Source organism: Cucurbita maxima, unplaced genomic scaffold (genome assembly GCF_002738345.1).
Source record: "Cucurbita maxima cultivar Rimu unplaced genomic scaffold, Cmax_1.0 Cma_Scf00049, whole genome shotgun sequence".
NCBI lineage: Eukaryota > Viridiplantae > Streptophyta > Magnoliopsida > Cucurbitales > Cucurbitaceae > Cucurbita > Cucurbita maxima.
Genome location: NW_019272065.1, coordinates 946,110 through 968,693, shown reverse-complemented (window position 1 = coordinate 968,693; position 22,584 = coordinate 946,110). Strand labels below are relative to the sequence as shown.

Below are 22,584 nucleotides of genomic sequence, written 5' to 3'. Positions count from 1 at the left end.
TTGATGGATCGACTTGAACTCGATGAGGACATGGAGGCTCTCATGGCGCGGTTTCTTAATGGGTTAAACACAAAGATTGCGGACAAGACTGATTTACAGCCTTATTCTAATATTGAGGAGTTGTTGCACATTGCAATTAAGATCAAGAGGCAAATCCAACAAAGGTCTCAACGGTATTTTTCTAAAACTTTTTCCAATTCTAATTCTACATGGAAAAGGGATAGTAAGAACATAAATTATAAGCATAGAAATCAAGAGATTAATCAGAAGCCTTGATAAGATAAGGAACCACTACAAGGGGAGTATGATTCGGATTACCTTGTTGATCGAATATCTCAAGGTAAAAAAATTGTTTGAGATTCAAATCACTCCACAAGCAAGATCGATCATGTCTAGCTTGAATGATTCTTGTTGATCAAATATCTCAAGGCAAGAACATTTGCTTGAGATTCGAATCACTCCACAAGCAAGATTGATCATGTCAACTTGAATGATTCTACATGCAACCTAAACTACATAGAATTGCAAAGAAACTTAGTCATTGGCTAAAGAAAGCACAAATGCTCATTTTACTATATTTTCACGTCTAGTTACAAATACAATACACATGGCTTTATATAGCTTCAAAATGAAACTACTAAAGACATTCCAAAAATTGTTACATTCATACTTAATGGTCATAATTAACCATTATGTAATAGTAACCTAAAGTAAATAAAATCTCTTAAAATACATCAATGAAATACAATAACTCTAAATTGTAATCCACCCAAAATTTATCACATGAAACTCCATTCTTTTTCAATGTGGCATGAATTGAAATATTTTTGATAATTTCAACAATATTTTCTTCACAACTTCATTGAAGCATATTGTATGATTGGTGTCCCTTGGTTCATATCATTCTTCACTTCTTCAAGAGAATTTTTCCTCGAATCTATTTGTGAAACTTTGCTGCAAGAAATAAGTTATGGAAATACAAAAAACCTCACAACACTCTTTCACGAGTATATTCTCAAGAAATTTTTAGGACACTCTTTTTACACTTCGTTTACACAAATGAAGCTCTCATTCTCACCTCTCAAAATTTTAAATAGAGCAAAGATTGAATTTTGAACTTTGGGTAGATTAAAAACTAAAAAGACAATAATAAATAAAAATCAAATTGAGAAGAAACGCAAAGGAAACATATATCCGATCTTGAGCCTGAAACTCTGATACCAAATGATAAGATAAGAAACCACTACAAGGGGAGTAAGATTCGGATTACTTTGTTGATCAAATATCTCAAGGCAAGAACATTGTTTGAGATTCGAATCACTCCACAAGCAAGATCGATCATGTCTAGCTTGAATGATTCTTGTTGATCAAATATCTCAAGGCAAGAACACTTGCTTGAGATTCGAATCACTCCACAAGCAAGATTGATCACGTCGAGCTTGAATGATTCTACATGCAACCTAAACTTCATAGAATTGCAAAGAAACTTAGTCATTGGCTAAAGAAAGCACAAATGCTCCATTTATTATATTTTCAAGTCTGCTTACAAAAACAATATACATGGTTTTATATAGCTTTAAAATGAAACTACTAAAAGCATTCCAAAAATTGTTACATTCATACTTAATGGCCATAATTAACCATTATGTAATTGTAACCTAAAGTAAATAAAAACTCTTAAAATACATTAATGAAATACAATAACTCTAAATTGAAATCCACCCAAAATTTATCACATGAAACTTCATTCTTCTTCAATGTGGCATGAATTGAAATATCTTTTGATAATTTCAACAATATTTTCTTCACATCTTCATTGAAGTATATTGTATGATTGATGTCTCTTGGTTCATATCAAGCCTCAAGCTAAATTCGAGAAAGGGGAGAGTTCTAGAACAGGGAAAGAAAAAGTAGAAAAGTCTAATGTTCGAAATAGAGATTTAAAGTGTTGGAGATGTCAAGGGGTAGGACATTATAGTAGATATTGCCCAAATGCAAGAATTATGACCATCAAGGAGGGAGAAATTGTTACGGATGACGAGGCACATGACGACATAAATGAGGAAACTGATGAGAGTGAGGAGTTTAGTGAAGAGAACCCTACACATATATCTTTGGTTACTCGACGAGCTCTAAACACCCACATTAAGGAGGACGACCTAGACCAAAGGGAGAAATTATTTCAAACTCAGAGTCTTGTTCAATCTGTACCTTTTAGTGTTGTAATTGATAGCGGTAGTTGCACCAATGTTGTGAGTTCCATTTTGGTCAAAAGACTTAATTTAAAGACACAACCACATCCAAGACCGTACAAGCTTCAATGGTTGAATGATTGTGGGGAAGTACGGGTAACTCAACAAACTCTTGTTTCTTTTACTATTGGAAAATTTGTTAATGATGTTTTATGTGATGTTGTATCCATGCATGTTGGAGATTTACTACTGGGGAGGCCATGGCAATTTGATCGTCGGGTAATGTATGTCGGGTATGCAAATCGATATTCTTTTACTCACAATGGTAGAAAAACTACTCATGTCCCATTGTCTCCAAAAGATGTATTTATGGATCATTGCAAACTTGAAAAGAAAAGGCAAGAGGCTGATGCAAAAGCAGAGATTGAAAAAAAATCAAGTGAAAAAAAGAGCTTGAGGGAAAAGTAAGAGAGTAACACTCCGCCTAGAGAAAAAAAAGAGAGAAAAGTCAAATCAATAAGCTTATATGTTAGATCAAGTGAGGCTAGGAATGTTTTGCTCTCTAACCAGACTATTCTTGTACTTATGTGCAAGGGATCTTGTTACTTTACTAACATGCTTAATCATTCTTTGCCTAGTGTTTTTGTTGTGCTTTTGCAAGAGTTTTAAAATTTATTTTCCATGGAGAAGCCTAATAGTTTGCCACCACTTAGAGGGATTGAACACAAGATTGACTTCATTCCTGGAGCGCCCATTCCAAACCTACCAACTTATAGGATTAATCCAAAGGAGGCTAAAGAGATACAAAGGCAAGTAAGTGACCTCCTTGCTAAAGGGTATGTACGTGAAAGTTTGAGTCCTTTTTCTGTTCTAGTTATTCTTGTACCTAAGAAAGATGGTTCTTGGCGTTTGTGTGTTGTTTGTAGGGCTATAAACAAGATAACTATAAAGTATAGGCATCCAATTCCCAGATTAGATAATATGCTTGATGAATTGCATGGATGTAGTCTTTTTACTAAGATTGAATTAAAATCGGGTTATCATCAAATTCGCATGCATATTGGGGATGAGTGGAAAACAACTTTTAAAACCAAGTATGGTCTTTATGAATGGTTGGTTATGCCTTTTGGATTAACTAATGCACCTAGTACATTCATGAGACTAATGAACCATGTCTTACGAGAATACTTAGGTAAGTTTGTGGTTGTTTATTTTGATGACATCCTTGTTTACTTTAAATATTTAGATGATCATATTACCCATGTATGCAATGTTTTGACTACTTTAAGAAACAAATGTTTGTACGTAAATTTAAAGAAATGTAGCTTTTGCATGGAAAAAGTTAACTTTCTTGGGTTTGTAGTTTCATCTAATGGTGTTGAGGTTGGTGAGGAGAAAGTGAAGACTATAAAAGATTGGCCTACACCTAAAAATGTAAGTGAGGTAAGAAGTTTTCATGGTCTTGCAAGTTTCTACCGTAGATTAATTAAGAATTTTAGTACAATTGCTTCACCCTTGAATGAACTTGTTAAGAAAAATGTATTCTTTATATGGGAAAAAGATCAAGAACTTGCTTTTAATACTTTGAAAGAAAAATTGAGTTTTGCTCCCTTGCTTGTATTACCTAATTTTGAGTCTACTTTTGAAATTGAATGTGATGTTAGTGGAGTAGGGATAGGTGCTGTATTAATGCAAAATCAAAGACCTTTAATGTTCTTTAGTGAGAAGTTGACTGGTGCATATTTAAGGTATCCAACTTATAACAAAGAGCTTTATGCTTTGGTTCGTGCATTGCAAACCTGGCAACATTATCTTTGGCCTAAGGAGTTCATTATTCATACGGATCATGAAAGTTTAAAGCATTTGTGAGCACAAAATAAACTCAATAGACGACATGTTAAGTGGTTAGAATTTATTGAAACATTCCCTTATGTCATAAAATATAAACAAGGTAAGGAGAACATTGTTGCAGATGCTTTATCACGAAGGTATGTCCTCCTCAATACTTTGAATGCTAGGCTGTTGGGTTTTGAACACATAAAGGATTTGTATCAACATGACATGTTCTTTGCTCTTTTTGTTGAATCTTGTGAAAAATGACTCATTGTGGATAATTACTTGTTGTTAGATGGATTTTTGTTTCGAAAAGGCAAACTTTGCATACCATCTTGTTCCATCCGTGAGCTACTTGTGAGGGAAGCTCATGGAGGTGGTTTAATGGCACACCATGGAGTTTCTAAAACTTATGATATGCTCTCTGAACATTTTTTTTGGCCTAAAATGAGACATGATGTTCATAAAGTTTGTGCTCGTTGCATAGCATGTAAACAAGCTAAGTCTAGGCTTCAACCACATGGTTTATACTCCCCATTACCGGTTCCTAATGGTCCTTGGATTGATATATCAATGGATTTTGTTTTAGGTTTACCTAGGACTAGGAAAGGTTATGATAGCATCTTTGTTGTGGTTGATCGATTTAGTAAAATGGCTCATTTTATTCCTTGTCACAAAACTGATGATGCAAAACATATTGCACACCTGTTCTTTAGGGAAGTTGTACGATTGCATGGCATTCTTAAAAGCATCGTTAGTGATCGTGATGTAAAAATTTTAAGCCACTTTTGGCATGTTTTATGGGGTAAGTTAGGAACTAAGCTAGTATATTCAACTACTTGTCATTCTTAAACGGATGGACAAACTGAAGTTGTTAACAGAACCATGACTGTTATGCTTAGGGCTATTATTGATAAGAATCTTAAGACTTGAGAGGATTGTTTTCCCTTTATAGAATTTGCATATAATAGGATTGTTCATAGCACTACTAAATGCACACCTTTTGAAATTGTTTATGGCTTTAATCCTTTAACCCCTATTGACTTGTTACCCATACCGTCAAAAGAGTTTGTGAATTTTGATGCAAATGCCAAGGTTGAATTTGTTCATAAACTGCACAAGCAAGTGAAAGAACAAATTGAGAAACAAAATTCCAAGGTTGCCACCCGAATTAATAAATGACGTAAGATTGTCATCTTCAAGCCAGGAGATTGGGTTTGGGTGCATTTCCGAAAAGAAAGATTTCCTACTCAAAGAAAATCTAAGCTTTTACCACGAGGAGATGGACCTTTTCAAGTTCTTGAGCGTATCAACGACAATGCTTATAAAATTGATTTACCAGGTAAGTCCGATGTTAGTACAACTTTTAATGTTGTTGATTTGAGTCCTTTTGATGTAGGTGATGGCTTTGATTCGATGACGAATCTTTCTCAAGAGGGGGAGAATGATATGAACCACGACCAAGGAATTTTCATACCTCAAGGTCCAATTACAAGGACGAGAGCTAAGAAGCTACAACAAACCTTATACAGTTATATTCAAGCTAGGGTGAGCTCATCAAAGAAAATTCTAAAAGACACTGGAGACCTTCCTTAGAACATCCTATTGCTTTTAGTCGTTCTACCAACCTCTTGCGATAGTTGGAAATTCTAGGTACAAATTTTCATGTAGGACCATACACCGGACCCTGGTTAAGGTGTACCTGGCGAATGCCCAAGACATAGCCAACAACTCAGTCTTCTGCCTGTGTCATAATAATATTACATACATGAAGGACCTTAGTTGTATTGCTAGGTGTTACAATGGTTTCCAAAGTTAAATAGGTCACTTCCATCAACAACTAAAGCTATTTCTTACTAGTATGGATTCTCCACAAGTATTAGAAAGGATGGGATTGTTCCACAAACTCCAATCAGTTAACTACCATCCATGAGTAGATACCTGAGAGTTATCGGCCAACACGATGTAATTGAAAGGGAGCTCGTCCACTCTTTCATCCACAAATGCTACTTTTCGTACGGGAGGGAACCACTCAGATTGACTTCTATGAATGGGATTTATGTTCATTAGTTTAGTTTTCCGGGATCCATCTCCACCAACCAAACTAGCATTCCCTCCTCCATTCACTAGCAAAGAAAAGAGCGGAGGCAAATCTGATGGTCCAAAAAAGTTACTTAAAGTCCTAATCGAAGAGCCAACCAACCTACTAGTTGATATCCTTAACTGCAAAAGAGCTCTAGGTGGTTAGCAAACTATTTATTGGCTGGGGAGTCCATATTCTATAGACTTTAAAAATCCACTCTCTAAGAAAAAGGTAAGTACTGCTACTCTACTTAGGCTGTTAAGGTCTCCCACTACCCACTAAGGAAGAAGATAGAATCCTACAGAAATTCAAGCGACGATAAATGTTGGGTCTCTTTGCGAGCATGAAACCACGCTTTACTGTGATTGAGAAATGGTATAAACCTGTAAAACAAGTAAATAAGAATATTAGGTTCGTCATACACTCACAGAGCACTCACTTCAAACCAGTGACCAGATAGTGCAAAATTCAAACCAATGCAAGGGATGAAAATGCTCGAGTCAAAACGAAAAGCAAGAACCTGATTATCAACGCTGTGCTAATAGACTCCCTCCTTTGAACATAGATCTGAACTCCCACTCAGAACGGTTACTGGAAAAGGATTGGTTGTCTTTCGAACATCGAATCTCTAGTACAAGCCAAGGAGAAAGATTGTCATCTCAGGTATACCATCGACAGAGTAAGGAAAGGACAGTTCCTTTCTAGCGAGTCACTCCATATCCTTTCGGGGTAACCCCTTTGCACCACTGTGCTTACTTACAGGTGAGGGAAAAATGTTAGAAGTGAATCACGTTCGAGTGCTTCTGTCTTCGAGCCAATACCCTTTCTAGACAAGGGATAAAGGATAAAGAAAGTCTCTGTTAGTTAGTAGTAGTCCATGCCCCTTTTCAAGCGACTAGTTTCTTGCCGTTCATATAGATCAATAGCTGGTTTTAAGGCTAGACAGCAAATAAGCTAGTTTAGTGTAGCGCCCGAGTATTTAAAAAAAAAAAAGTCACGATAGGGGAAAACTAGTCATTTTGCCCTTATTACTTGAGGGGTCTGTGTTGGCTAGGCATAATTTGGAAAAGAGAAAGAAGAAAGAAGAGGAAAAGAAGATTAAGGTTTTGAGGAGGGAGGAGGAGATCGAATCAGAACCGACGCCGGAGATCCGAGTCCTCAATCTAAACCGTCAATAAGTCCGAGGCAAGGTGCTCTCACGAATCGCACCTTCCTATTTCGTCAAAATGTCCAAGAACTTCAGGTTAGTCCACGAGTATCTACATTGAGAAATCATCAAGATTTTCGTGTGCTAGCAACGTTTTGTGTTGATCCTTGGACTCTTACCCTCAATAGCGCTATCTGGTTAAGTTCTGGAGTGAAGGCAGCCAAGATTGGCATTCGAATCGAAGTTTCAAGAAAACGAGATTTTCGATAAGAACTCATGTTTTTCTTCGAATTCGAACTCAAATATTATGATCTGTGATTATCAGAAAAATATAAGAAAATTATTTCAAAGGAGTAGAATATAAGACTTCAAGGTTCGTGAAGAAAATTTGTCGAATCGGATTACTGATTGGAAGATAAAAAAATCAGAAGAAAATAGATCGAAAGGTGAAGAGACCTGGAAAATGGAAAAGAAAAAAAACACAGCAGAGAGGGAGGAGGCCGCCGCGCATCAGTCAGCGTGCGGAGGAGAGCGGCGGAACTGGTGAACGACACGTGTCGATCACCGGCTAGTGAGGCGTGTCCTCCCCCGGCAGTGGACACGTGTTAGGTGTGCGGATCCGGCCGGTCCGACCCACGCCGCACGCGAAGCACCCGATCCGGTGCCTCCGACCCGCGCTTGCTCAGGAAGAAGCGCGTAGTGACCCTCCAGGGCGCGTGTGACGCGAGTGAAGCGCGTGAGGCACCGTTTTTCTTCCCGTTCGGTCTCTGTTTGCTTGTTTTTCCCCCCAATTTTGATGCTGACCTTATTAATATGTGAATTAGGACCTGTGAAGGAAATTCTAGAATTGTTGGAATCCATTCCGTCAAGAAAACTCGAACTCGGGAAGGCACGCTTCAACCAAGTAAGTAGCCATTTGGATTCCCACGAGCAATACTTGTAGGAACCGCTAGGAACAAGCATGCATGCTACTACCAATTAACTTAGCTAGCTGAACCTAGTATATTAGTATGGAAACTGCGAAAATGAAGTGATTAAGGAAAGCTAGATATGAAATGTTTATTAACTCTGTTTGATTGAGATTCTGATAAACTATGTACGCATGAGGAGGATGGGAAACTTATGAAATTTGCGCTCTAGGTAAAGATGGACGTTATCTTCCCGTTGAGCATGTTTGATAATATTGCATGAACTGTTGCGTGTTAACTCTTATGCATAATGATTGCTTGTGTTATCTTTCTTGATGAATAGGAAGAAATTACGAGCATAGATTAGGGTGCTTGTGACTAAGTGGGCTAGATGAGACCCTAGATTGGGGGACCTCTAGAATACCGTGCAATTAGACCCGCGACATGAATACCGGCGGATCCAGAGCCCAGAATTCCAAACCCGATAGGTTTGTGAGACCAGGCACGAGAATCCTAGAGAGAATAATAGGTCACCACGGTAACTGCAGGTAGCTCGCTAGAGTTGAGCAGTGTAGATAGTGTATACCGTACCGTCGAGACAGAGCTCCGGTGATAAAAATCACGGTGTTCCAAATGTTCCAACTAGACCTATTACACGATCCAAGGCGAAGATTCAACAAACATTCATTCTTCATCTACAAAATTGGATCGGCTCAATGTTCCAACTAGACCTATTACAAAATCCAAGGCGAAGAAGATTCAACAAACATTCATTCTTCATCTACAAAATTGGATCGGCTCGGTTCAACCATCATTTGTAGAATTAGAAGTTGATACAATTGACGAAGGACAATTGAATATTTTCACGGTTGAAGTTGGAAAACATTAAAAATGTCAACAATAGGGTTTAAACCTACACGAGTGAAGCCTAATAGATTTCAAGTTTATTTCTTTAGCCACTTAAACATATCAACATTTGTTAAAAGATTTTATTGTTTTTTTGTTTTCATTTTGCAATGGTCAATTGGTCAAAATTTACTTCGTCATTCGTGGAGATTAAAGGGGATCGGGATTGAATCCTGGCCACAAATATCTTTTGTCAGGAGACTATAAATACCCACAATATGTTATGTAAAAATCAGATTCGTTGATGAATGTAATTCAGATCTCAAATTGAGACGTTTCCCTTAGAAATCCGAGCATCATATTTGCCATTTTTAAGTTTCAAGTCATTCTTGTGGTAGAATTGCACCCAAGCTATTCAATCAAGTCTTGACCAAGTTAGATTGTGGAGTGACTCAATTTAGAACAAGGTTCCAAATCTTGCTTCTAGATCTTCGATCGATCCTAAGAGGTAATCTAATCCTAGCCTTATCTCTTGGTTGATCCAACTTTCGCATAAGAGGTGTTAATTACTTTGATTCAAGGCTTCTTGCTAAAATAAAAGCTTCGATCGATCCTAAGAGGTAATCTAATCCGATCTTGAGCCTGAAGCTTTGATATCAAATGATAAGATAAGGAATCACTACAAGGGGAGTAAGATTCGAATTACCTTGTCGATCGAATATCTCAAGGCAAGAACATTGCTTGAGATTCAAATCACTCTACAAGCAAGATCGATCATGTCTAGCTTGAATGATTCTTGTTGATCAAATATCTTAAGACAAGAACACTTGATTGAGAATCGAATCACTCCACAGGAAAGATTGATCATGTCGAGCTTGAATGATTCTACATGCAACCTAAACTACATAGAATTGCAAAGAAACTTAGTCATTGGCTAAAGAAGAGCACAAATGCTTCTTTTACTACATTTTCCAAGTCTGCTTACAAATACAACATACATAGCCTCAAAATGAATGTATTAAAGGCATTCCAAGAATTGTAATATTCATACTTAATGGTCATAATTAACCATGTAACCTGATGCAAATAAAAAGTCTTAAAATACATTAATGAAATACAATAACTCTAAATTACTCTAAATTATAATCCACCCAAAATTTATAACATGAAACTTTATTCTTTTTCAACGTGGCATGAATTGAAATATCTTTTGATAATTTCAACAATATTTTCTTCACATCTTCATTGAAGTATATTGTATGATTAATATCTCTTGGTTCATATCATCCGGGGACTGTCTTATCTACACTATGAGCAAATGTTAGATGCAACCATTATAGTATAGATTTATTCTTAGATAATTACTATATGTTCTTTCACACCGTCTTAAAAAATACAGATATCTTCACCCTAAATCCTCCAACCTTAAAGAAGTATGAGAGAGGACGGATACCAGAAAGAATCACCTCAGAGCCGCCGAAATTTGAGTCAATTCAGTAACATTCTACTTTCGCTAGAGTTTCACTAACAAAAAAAAAAAAAAAAAAAAAAAAAAAAAAAAAAAAAAAAAACTTTCGAGGATGTAGGAATTCCATTCCAGTTAGTTCTGTGATTAGTATTGGGGAAAGAAAACAGAGGTAAGGAATTCGTCAACAGGAAAGATAAAACACTTTCTCTTATATACGGCTATTCTTTTGACTTTTTTTACTTTTCCTCCTGTTGTTGAAAAAATCAAAGTCCCTTTTGCCACATTTTGCTTTTTAGAGGTCTTCACTATATAGGGAAGCTAATTCAAATAAAAAGCGATTTTCCTCTCCCTATCGGTTGAGTAGCATCGCTCCTTTCTTGTTGAGAATCTTATGTCTATAGGCTTTAAAAAAAACTCGTTTACTCTAACCCGGGTAAGGTTCTTCAAATAGTTGATTCTTTCTTGTTCACTGTACTGATAAGAACAACAGAAAGCAAAGGCTAATGGATTTTGATTAAAGAGAAAAGCGTTAGTAGGAAAGTGGAAAGGTTCTTTTACTTTTCCATTATCGCTTGTTGCTGATAAGATAAAGAATCACTACAAGGGGAGTAAGATTCGGATTACCTTGTTGATCGAATATCTCAAGGCAAGAACATTGTTTGAGATTCGAATCACTCCACAAGAAATATCGGTCATGTCTAGCTTGAATGATTCTTGTTGATCAAATATCTCAAACACTTGTTTGAGATTCGAATCACTCCGCAAGTAAGATTGATCATGTCGAGCTTGAATGATTCTACATGCAACCTAAACTACATAGAATTGCAAATAAACTTAGTCATTGGCTAAAGAAAGCACAAATGCTTGTTTTACTATATATTTTTCAAGTCTCTTACAAATACAACATACATGGCTTTATATATCCTCAAAATGAAACTACTAGAGGCATTCCAATAGTTGTAACATTCCTACTTAATGATCATAATTAACCATTATGTAATTGTAACCTAAAGTAAATGAAAAGTCCTAAAAACTCTAAATTACTCTAAATTGTAACCCACCCAAAATTTATAACAATCAAACTTCATTCTTCTTCAATGTGGCATGAATTGAAACATCTTTTGATAATTTTGACAACCTTTTCTTCACATCTTCATTGAAGTATATTGTATGATTGATGTTTTTTTGTTCATATCAGTTGCTTTAAGGGTTCGACAGTGAATTCCTTCCTCCAGCGTTTCAGGGGAGCCCTAAGAAGACATGATCCCAAGCGAGCTGATTGATGCGACCAGACCTCAAACTAGGATTTCGTGGGGTCTTCCTTAGATTAGTTCTATAAAGGTTTCGGCCTCTTTTAGGTTTTTCATGGTCATTTTTAGGAGATCTTTAACCCTCTAATATACTGCCTCAGAATTTCCTCCCCTTTTGATAGAAAAAATCATGTCATTAGCATATCGAACGTAGCCTACACCTTCTTCTATTTGCATAAAGGAATTGATTTGAATATCGAGTTGGTGCAAAAATATGTGAATTAGCACGGGGGAGAGGAGCGAAGCTGCAAGACACACAATAACCTTGTTTACAGTTCGAGAATAAATAGGTTCAAGAGAAAAATATGTTTTACCTCGTTCAATCAGGGAAGGGAATAGAGGAAAAGAAAAGGTTCATGATTGAATATGCTCGACTGTAAAGGTTCAGGAGTTGTGGTATGCTTTTCGTGTAGTTTGTCAAATTCGTCACAGTTTTGTCTCTTATTAATGTTCGTAAGACCACTAAAATAAGATCAAGGAAGGCACGGTTCTCCTCATCTAAATCAGATTGAAGAACTGAGATGTGGAGCCCATGATCTATGTTATCAAAAACATTTACAATATCTAACTTAATGAGTTTCTTAACTAGACCCAGCGCTGGCTTCAAGGAAGAAAGAAACAGGACCTCGACCTTTCCTAAACCAGCATTTTACCCTAAAGAAGATTTCCAACTAACTGGATTGACGAAAAAGATCTCTTCAAAGACAATATTCAATAACTGGAAAAAGTGCATCCAAACCAATGGTATTAACTTTGTTTGTTGGGCGGGGTAATGGCTCGCAGCTCTCCAAGTTTGTTTGGTTTGTGAATCCATGAGTGCCCTTTTTCATTTTTTGCAATGTCTCTTGGGTCGTTAACTCCTTATAAATGGACTCCGTCTCCCAAAGAGAATCCATTATTTTGACTAACTTATCCATCAATTTTTTTTTTTTTTCTTAGAACTTCTAGCATAGTAGTTAGGTAAGCATTTACTTTCTTTTTTTCTTCTTGGCTGGTTCTGAATGCTGCTTGCTGGTTGGTAAACTAAGACAAATACAACATTAACATTGTATCTCACGTCTCTCATTGTTACTTTTTTCTCCCTATTTGCATTTCATTCAACTATTTCTTATGCAAAAAATAATGTGATCTATCGTCCTCCTCCTAAAATCAATAGCATTTTGTAAGAATAGGCATATTACAGATCCCTCATTCTCGGGCTCAAAATGTTTCAAAAAAAGGCGGTGGCCTGGTTTGAAAATACCAACACTTTATTTAAAAAATATTGTCCTTCTATTGAGATTGAAAAAGCAGCAAACATTAAAGAAAGAGTTCGAAATTTTGAATTGTTGCTTAAATCCGTGTATAAGGAATACTTTGGCTAATATCGATTTGTCGATAATATGTGTCTAAGGTGCCCTCTTTTAGTTGCTCTTCGTATGGGTAAAACATATACCCCATTGTTTCGATTCGACAAAAGATTTTGCCGACTATATCTCGATTTCCCTCTTTTTTTTGTACTTGACTTTGTTTTTCGATAAGATCCTAAAGTCAACAAGTGTTGCTTCATCATTTTTTTTCCAATTCAATGAAAATAGAGTCTCTTTAAGTTACGGTCGTCGTTCGTGGTCGAGCATCAGAGGTAGTTCCAATTCAATCCATAGATCTTCTTGGGAAATTTCCGCCTTAGAGGGTTGCAGGATTGCGATGAGCTAGAGCTGCCGTCGGCCTGCTAGCCGATGCTAGATTTTGAGCCTTCAAGCCCACACATTCTTCGGCCCGACACATGAAACTTCCATTATCTCAATAAAGAAAGTCAAGTAGAATTACGACACAAACCACTACTGAAACAGAAAGGTGAAAATTTTGTTTTACTCTTTCTCAATCAAACAAAGCTATGTATGACATCTCGTGTAAAAAGACACCAACAGCGTACTGGTTAAAAAGAGAAATGAATGCCACGACACCTATCCTTTTCTTTACATGTTCCGCTTGGAAAGAAAGGTCGAAATAAGAAAGACATTATTCCCTACTTGTCAAGTACCACCGACACAAAAAATTCATCTCAAGTGTTTATGTGGGGACAAGATTCAAACTTGTCGTCTTTAGGTCATGGGCCTGATGAGTCGACCAATTCCTCCACCCCACTTCTTCCCTTTATCTTTCTTTCACTATTCCTACCCCTGGGGTTGCTTGGTCGATCTCGAACCAGTGCTTAGTAAGCTAGGTCAAGGCCTCTTGTATAGGTTGGAGCTTCAAAGTGGACCAGATTATTAGAGAAATGGGAAAAAAGTTTTTCACTTACTTACTAGGGTTGGTAGCTAAATTCGATCTTCGAGACCCCATAACATAAGAAAGTCGTGGAGTGCATAAGCCCCGATAGGGAGAGGAGCTACTTTCTTGTGGTAGTCTTTTCGAATGAGCAAGTAGGGGGCGGCAACTAAAGAGGAGCGAGACTGATCGCAATTGCAGGAATAGGTTGACTTTCTTGCATTTGGGTTATGGAAAGTGAAAGTCATTTTGTTTAGTACGAGATCGCTTCACACATCGCGGTGCTTACACCTCTCGCCTATCGAAGTTCTGTTCATAACCACACTAGTAGCAATGGAGCGATTCAAGCTGCCTAACTCTTATGTGGGATAGCTTGAAAACCAATGCTTCCAAAAATTACTTACTTTTGGAGATACAAGCCTTCAACGGTCTTAACTATTTGTGTTATGGTCAAAGCGAGCTTGACTCAATAATAATTGGCAAGTCCAAACTGACACTAACCATAGAGAACTATTGCAACAAGTAAAAAATTGACCTTCAATAAACTGGGCGTGCTCGAAGTCGAGTCGGTCAAGGCTTTGTTTGTTGACTTCTTTACTCACCCCACCCAAAATGTTTGGTAGCAAAGCTATATGGAAAACCAAAATTATTGTTTATTTTTTAAAATTCAGATACTATAATGAATATTCTTAATGTTTCTAGAACGAATGATTATTTTTTTCATAAATATTTACAAAAAAAAAAAAGAAAAGAACCAAATTTGGATACTAAGAAAATAGAAAATAAAGGAAAAGATGAAAACATGGAGAGCAGTAAGCACCAGACGTGCAGAGATGTAATAAATACCGTTGACCGTTGACCGTTTCGCTATTCTCCAAATAAAATTATAACGGTAAACGAACCCTTGATTTCCTCTCTTCCACTTTTCTTCCTCTTTCTGTATTGAAAGCAAAAGCAAAAGCAAAATTAAGAAAAGCAGATTAGAAAAGAAAATGGAAAATAAATAATCAAAAATTAAAATTAAAATTAAAATTAATGATAAGAATAATAATAATAATAATAATAATAATAATAATAAAAAAGTCAATTGCGAGTTCAACAATTTCCTCCTCCGTTTCTTCTTCCCCTTTCCAGTTTTCTTCCCTCTCCACAGGCTGCGAAAATGGAGCGCAAGAAGACCATGACGATGAACTGGGATGGACTCTGCGACGACGACGAGGACGACCGTTTTTTCGAGTCCATGGAGCGAATGTCGTGCGCCATGCCGGAGGATTTGGCTTCCTCTTCCGACGACGACGATTTCGAAGACAGTCGAATGTCGTTTGCCTCCGTCGTCTCCACCGCCAAACACGAAGAGTTCAGAGCCTTCGCGATGACTTCACAGATGACGCCGGAGTACGATATTTGGATGGCGACACCAGGTTCGATTAAGGAACGTCGCAAGAGATTGCTGGAAGGAATGGGATTGAATAGTGGTAAACAGTTCCAGAGGATCCAGAGTAAGGCACTCCAGCGGGAGATTTCGAGGAAATTACTCGCGAACGTCGAAATTTCTCAACCGGAAACGACGACTGTCGTATCTCCTGAAAATGTGGATCAGAAGCAGGAACCACCGGAAACGCCATTGCCGATCGTGCTCGTCCGCTCGCGATCTCATGGAGAAAGAGGCACATTCACGATTTCCAGGGAACGGAATGACGACCTAATCAAAAACGTCCCGAGGCAGAGCCTCAGGAGAACTTACTCAACGATCATGGCGTCGAGTGCTCGGATCCGCAACTATCCTGATGCGATCACAGTTTCGTCGAACGAATGCGGACAATCGAGCGGTGCAGTTTTTGTAATCAAGAATCTGGATACAGGGAAGGAGTTCATCGTGAATGAATACGATCAAGACGGAATGTGGAATCGACTCAGCGATCTCCAAACAGGAAAGCAACTTACAATGGAGGAATTCGAGAAATGCGTTGGATACTCACCGGTGGTGAAGGAATTGATGCGAAGAGAGAACGTATCAAGAATGAACGGACAGTTCGGCGATAGGAAAATCAACATGAATTCGTATCTATCGAAGAGCTTGAGAATGAGCAAGAGAAGAGGAGCGGCTCTATTGAAGAACATCAAAGGCTCCATGACAGGTTTAATCGGGGAAAAGGATAGAGAAATACCTCAAGCATCGCTAGAGACAAGACCTAGCAGGAACGCGTCGTCGTCGTGTCATTCTCCGCCTCGGAATTCGACTTCGACGCCGCCGTCGTCAGATCAGTGGGTGAAAGTGAGACAGAGCGGGAGATCGTACAAGGAGCTTTCGGCGCTGCATTTCTGCCAGGAAATTGAGGCGCATGAGGGCTCAATTTGGGTGATGAAATTCAGTTCTGACGCGCGGTTGCTGGCGAGTGCGGGTGAGGATAGAGTAATTCATATATGGGAAGTGCAGGAATGCGAGGTGATGTCGATGAAACCGAACGAAGAAGGAAGTATGACGCCGCTTCATCCTTTGTATTGTCCTTCGCCTGAAAGACCTGCCATTGGAGAGGCTTCGGCGTTGCCGTCTGAGAAGAGGAAGAAAGGGAAAGGGCTTTCTGGGAGCAGGAAAGGGACTGTGATTCCTGATTATGTTCATGTTCCTGAAACTGTGTTCTCGCTTTCGGACAAACCACTCTCCTCTTTCACTGGTCATCAAGACGATGTTCTGGATCTCTCTTGGTCTTCTAATTCTCAGGTAACTTCTCTCTCTCTCTCTCTCTCTCTCTCTCTCTCTCTCTCTCTCTCTCTCTCTCTCTTGTTTGAAAATTAAAATTGAATTTGATCAATGATTATAATTGAATTATAATTTTTATTATTCTTAATCTTTTATTATATTAAAATAAATAGTTTCACAAAGTTTGGAGATTTAATTTAAAAAAAAAAAAAAGAAATAAACTTATTAAATATTAAGATAGAAAGTTAAAAGCATCTACACAACTTAGAATACTAAATATAATTTAATCAAGAATAAAATAGGCTGGTTTACTAAAAATGTTATATGTTTTTTCTCCAGAAAACATACTTGTTTACTCTCCTCTCCTTCTTTGAAATATTTTAGATTCTAAAATATTTTTGAATCAAACAAATATTCAGGTTCACACAAGCAAATACTTAAACTCTCTTATTTTCATAGCATCATAACTCAAAATTAGATAAAATTGTAACTTTAAATTTAGAAAGGTACTGCAATATTTAGTTTATACAAGTTTTTGTTCTTAAGACAATCAAAATAGCTTTTCTCATACGATGAAAAATTAGTTAGATTTTTGAATAAAAACAGCGAAGTTAAAAGTTTGTTTTGAAAAAGTTATTAAATTGTGAATTTATTATACCTTTAATAAAAACATAAATGAGTGTAAAATTTGAGTTTATGACAGAATTAATGGGTGAATTAGCCAAAATTACAAAAACCAGGGTCGTATTAGTAGGTAATGTTTGACAACTAAAAACCTTGATGTTGATGGAATTTTAGCTCCTGCTTTCATCTTCAATGGACAAAACCGTAAGGCTATGGGACATGGAAACCAAAAACTGCTTAAAGATGTTTGCCCACAACGATTATGGTAAGAATTTCACTAGCTTGTCTGAGGTAGCTCATTCTGTTTCTCACTTGTACGATGCTTTATTATTATTATTTATATTATTTTTGTGGAAAAAACATTTAATTATTATTATTTTTTACAGTGACCTGCGTTCAATTCAACCCAGTAGATGATAACTATTTTATCAGTGGAGCACTTGATGCAAAAGTGAGGATATGGAACATACCTGATCGATATGTCGTCGATTGGACTGATCTTCATGAAATGGTCACCGCCGCTTGCTATACGCCTGATGGCCAGGTTGGTGTCTCATTCTCCATTTGCATCAAATCTTTGGTTTTGTTTCGTAACATTCTGCCTCTTTTACCAAATACGCATCAATCATTTGAGAACATCTGACTCTTAAAAAGGCCAAACAAAAAAAGTTGTAAGCTTTTGTTTGATCAATTCAAGAGATGATGAACATGAATGCTTTTGTCTGATCTGCAGGGTGCTATAATAGGTTCACATAAAGGGAGCTGTCGCAAGTACAGCATAGAGGGTACAGTTTCATGCACATCTCTATATTAAATTCCAACCGATTTACTATAATAACGATGATTTATATTGTTTACTTTAACTTACTTTGAAGTATAGATTCCAAATTAGAACAAAAGAACCAGGTTGATTTTCTAAGCAAAAAGAAGTCTACTGGAAAAAAGATCACTGGTTTCCAAGTAATCCTTTGTTCTTCTAGCCTTCATTGTTAACTTTTGCCAAGTGAATTCAATTATGGTGTAATAACTTGGTACCTTAACAGTTTGTTCCAGGTAGCCCTACTGAAGTGCTGGTTACTTCTGCTGATTCTCGAATTCGGATCTTGGAAGGCACCGAAGTAACTCACAAATTCAAAGGTAAGAAAACTCTCCATGTCCACCTAAAAGCAGTAGAGAAGAAGGAAGGTCAATTGCCATATGTTACAAACAAACAAATAAATAAAACTTTATTGTTTTCTTCCTAATTTGTTGTTCTAAATTTTAGAAATTGATTGATAGAACTGACATGGGATATCAGGTTTCCGAAATACAAGCAGCCAACTTACAGCATCATTCAATCAAGATGGGAAATATGTGATATGTGCAAGTGAAGATTCTCAAGTTTTTGTATGGAAGAGAGAGGAGCCAAGAAATCCAAGAAATCCAAATTCTGGAAAGAAAGGTTTGATAGCAACCAGAGGTCATGAACACTTCCCTTGTAGAGATGTTTCTGTAGCAATCGCATGGCCTGGAATGATAAGCGGTAAACCGCCATTGGTGCAAATGTACTCCAAACGACATTCAAAACGAGGCCAATCGCAGCCACCTTCAGCCTGCAGCTCACCAACTCGAGAAGAAAACGGCTCATTTGTAAACCCTAAGAAACTATTGCCACCTTTACCAAAGAAATACAACAATAATACCTCACCTCCTCCAGATGAGGAGCAGCAGCAGCAGCAGCAGAGACAGCAAGCTCAAGTTGCTCGGTCGGAGTCGAGAACTGGTGAAGCACTCAGTCCATCACCTTCAGCCTCTATCAGGTATGGCGATTCGCCTTCTATTTCTTCTTCTGCTGGCATCAACAACAACCCATCAGCTTCGCCCTGGCCTTCCTCTTGGTCCTGGTTTGATGTTGGAAGCAGCCATGGCCACCATGCTGTCCCAGCTACTGCATGGGGATTGGTCATTGTGACAGCTGGGTTGGGAGGTGAAATAAGGGTCTATCAAAATTTTGGACTGCCACGTAGGATTGGACGACAGACTAATTTCTGGCAAACTACATAGGATTGCTTGGTTGATCATAAAACAAATTCCATGGTGTTCTACTTAGGATCGGGAATTTGCTTCTAGTATTACCATGTTGGAACTCTTCTAGTGTATTGAGTTCTAGGATAAAAAAGTTCTCAACATATATAGGACTAAAATACAAGCTGCTGGAAGGTTGTTTCAGAGAATAAAGCTCCTGTTTTTGTAGATTATTGTTACATAGATCACATGTGAACTTCAGAAACTAATGTAAAAGTACCCTACCTGCGAACAATTTTTCTTATTCAACAATATTACAATAGGTTTTTGTATATACCACCAGAATGGTGATAGCTATGGATTAATTCAGGCAATTCAGTCTTAAAATAGGTTTAACCAGAGAGGCAGCTATTAGCCTACTGGTGTTCTGCTTTTTTTACTGTAACAAGGGTAGGAAATAACGTCACTATCTCCAGCAATTATCTAATTGGCATTGTTTCCAAATTCTAATTCAGTGATTTCTGAAACCGTCAAAAAGTCTTGACAATTTTGATATAATTCGATGGAATGCAAATGTAGAAGCAAAAAGATTAATCTTGTTGCAGCAGATCAATGTTTCTACTCAAGTAGTCAAATTATGTGTTTTTTTAGATCTAAACATTACAGCATATGAAAAGAGAGCTGATGGACAAACCTCAAATCATCTCTGGAAACGTAATAAATAACACCGCAGCTATGTTGCCTTGAGTTACAACTGCAGATTTATGATTATTTTCTTCCCCATGTGATGGCTTTTTATTTTCAGAGACGTGGAGGTAGAACACCAATCTTCTTGGATACTTCGGCCTCCATTCCTCCCATTGAAAAACTGCAGAATGCAGCATTAGAGTATATGGGGAGAACAAAAACTGTAGATACAGCCAGAACCACTTTTATAGACAAAAATTTATCTTAAACTTTTGAAGCGTTAAAAACATGCGAGATTGATTGAAAAGCACAGATCGTGATTAGAAGCCGAAGGAAAGCACAGATAAGGATCAGCTACTTCAAAATTAAAATCAGCTTGATCTAATCTTCAACTAACGACCAACTGTACTACTGCAAAATTAAGGGCTCAAGCATAAAATTACAGTCAAAACCTTTCAAGATATAAGTGGGGGCAGTGTATTTTACATGAACAGACAAGAGTAATTACCTTTTCCAAGCAGCGGTGTTCTGCAATTGCCCATTTACTCATAATGTAGGTAGCCACCATTACAAAAATATAACCAGCAACAGTTTGTGTTGCGATATTGAATCCCAGCCATTGGTGAATCTCAGTTGTGTAGTTGGCATAAGTTACAACATGAAAGGAAAGGAAACCCACGTGGAATTTTGTGGCCTCCCTTTCCACTACGGTCTCTAAGACTCTTCAATATGAGATGGTGATAATAAGTTAAAGATTTGACAGAGTAATCAAAATCCAAAACCAATCTTCATTTGGCGGTCATACACCAGGGTGTAAAGTGGGTGGTTTATGTAGTACGCTATGAGAGCTCCAAAACTCCAATGATACGTGTAGTTACGGAAGACACTTGACAAGGGTGAAGCTGTATGACTAAGCCTATGAACAAGAAGTTCTACATGATCCGCTTAGACTAATGGAGGAAATAATAGTACATGGCATACGTCTGAACAGGGTAGGTACGACGCTCCTCTATTTAGTCAAAAAAAAAATCTTAAACTGGGTGGGATAGAGATAACGAGTGGCTCCAAATACTCCCAGAAGAAGTGCGTTCTATAAGAAACTTGGGGACAGTAATCTTGGAGTTTCTTGCTTGAGATTAGAACAATAGGACTCTTTTGACCCTGGTTTGGCAGACAGGGTAAGACGCTGTCCAGAGGAACGTATTTTCTTCCTGTTGAATGGGAGAATATAAGAAGACAATCAGTTTGCTGAGTTTGGGAGACATTAATCTCTCGTTTATCGTGTTAGGAAGAGATTAAGTGGGAAAATTGAAAGATATAACAAAATACATGAGGAATTGCCAGCTAGTATTGTATCAATCAATTCATGCTTTAGCAATCGAGAAAGACAATAGAAAGCTACTGCAACACATGATCAGAAGTTAGAACTAAACTCCTTTTTATCTCATCGAACGCGTAATTATGAATAGCAAGACCTTGCTGCACTAGAACTTCCGTTATCATTCCTATTGAGATGGATTTTCAATATGACAGAGCAAGCAGTCGATAAAATCAATTATTGTAGCAGAAGCGCGAAATCTAAAGCTTAATCAACCAGAAACTGATGACAGAAACAAAAATAGTGGAGTCAAGACTTGCGTCGCTGATGAATGGTCTCCTGCAAGTCTTTCACCGTAGTCTACAAATCTTCATACAGAAGTAAATTAAGTAGACACAAATTCAGAAATAAAGAAGCAATAAAACAGTGAGATTCCGATTTTCGACTCTATTGCACAAAGATACATCAGAACAACAGGCTCCACGTAAAGAAACACAACAAAGTCCGCAAAATCTCATTAACCAAGAGCGAGAAGCTCACCGAATCATCGATCTGAAGGCCAGCAGCTATGATTTTGTTAGATAAAACATTGGTTTTTCCATTTTTTCCTAGATTCACACGATTTCAGAATACCTCAGTTTCACCAACAAAACAGGTCGAATGGATCACCAACAAAACACGTCCAATGTATTACCAAAGTTTTAGACCGCAATTTTGTAGGGAGTAGCCCAAATAGTTCCGTCATTCTCTCTCTTTTATTTTACCCATTTTATTTTTCTTCCAACAACCTCCCGTAGAACATTTCCTCTCACCTAATTTCTGCAGCCGATTATCGAAAAACAACCGATTTTCTCTACCACTCCTGGAAACGATGGAGACCTTCATTGATTGGACGAAATGTGGACGAAGTATACACTGATTCCTGTTGCAGCAGCGAGGTATTGTAAGATTAGAAAAGAGAGAAGATGAAGGTATGAGAACTGATTAATGGCGTGAAGTTGGAAGTTCTGGGAGTTATGGCGAGCCGACGCAATGAAACTAGGCGGAGTATTAGGTGGTCCCACTTGTAGTCATTAGTGAATATTATGGGATGTGAGGGATAGCCATTTTAGTTTTTATTTTTTTACTTTATTTTTCTAAAAAGAAATATCATAATTGTTTTTAGTTTTTTTTTTTTTTTTTTAATACAAACTTGTTTTATAATTTATTCTTG

General features: G+C 37.4%; 1 protein-coding gene, 1 long non-coding RNA gene and 1 pseudogene across 2 annotated transcripts; 1 reads left to right on the top strand and 2 right to left on the bottom strand.

Moving 5' to 3' along the window:
* Positions 1-14,848: 14,848 nt before the first annotated feature.
* On the bottom strand, positions 14,849-18,476 carry LOC111471295. The gene is made up of 3 exons (XR_002715174.1): positions 18,398-18,476; positions 17,833-18,007; positions 14,849-14,974 (listed from the first exon to the last, which is right to left on the bottom strand). It is a non-coding gene; the product is annotated as an uncharacterized LOC111471295 (long non-coding RNA).
* LOC111471287 lies at positions 15,182-19,688 on the top strand. The gene is made up of 7 exons (XM_023117013.1): positions 15,182-16,759; positions 17,537-17,627; positions 17,749-17,906; positions 18,096-18,147; positions 18,243-18,322; positions 18,406-18,499; positions 18,660-19,688. Exons 1-7 carry the CDS (start codon positions 15,200-15,202, stop codon positions 19,403-19,405), a joined length of 2,781 nt encoding a protein of 926 aa, XP_022972781.1. The 5' UTR covers positions 15,182-15,199; the 3' UTR covers positions 19,406-19,688.
* LOC111471152 lies at positions 19,224-21,556 on the bottom strand (annotated as a pseudogene).
* Positions 21,557-22,584: the final 1,028 nt, after the last annotated feature.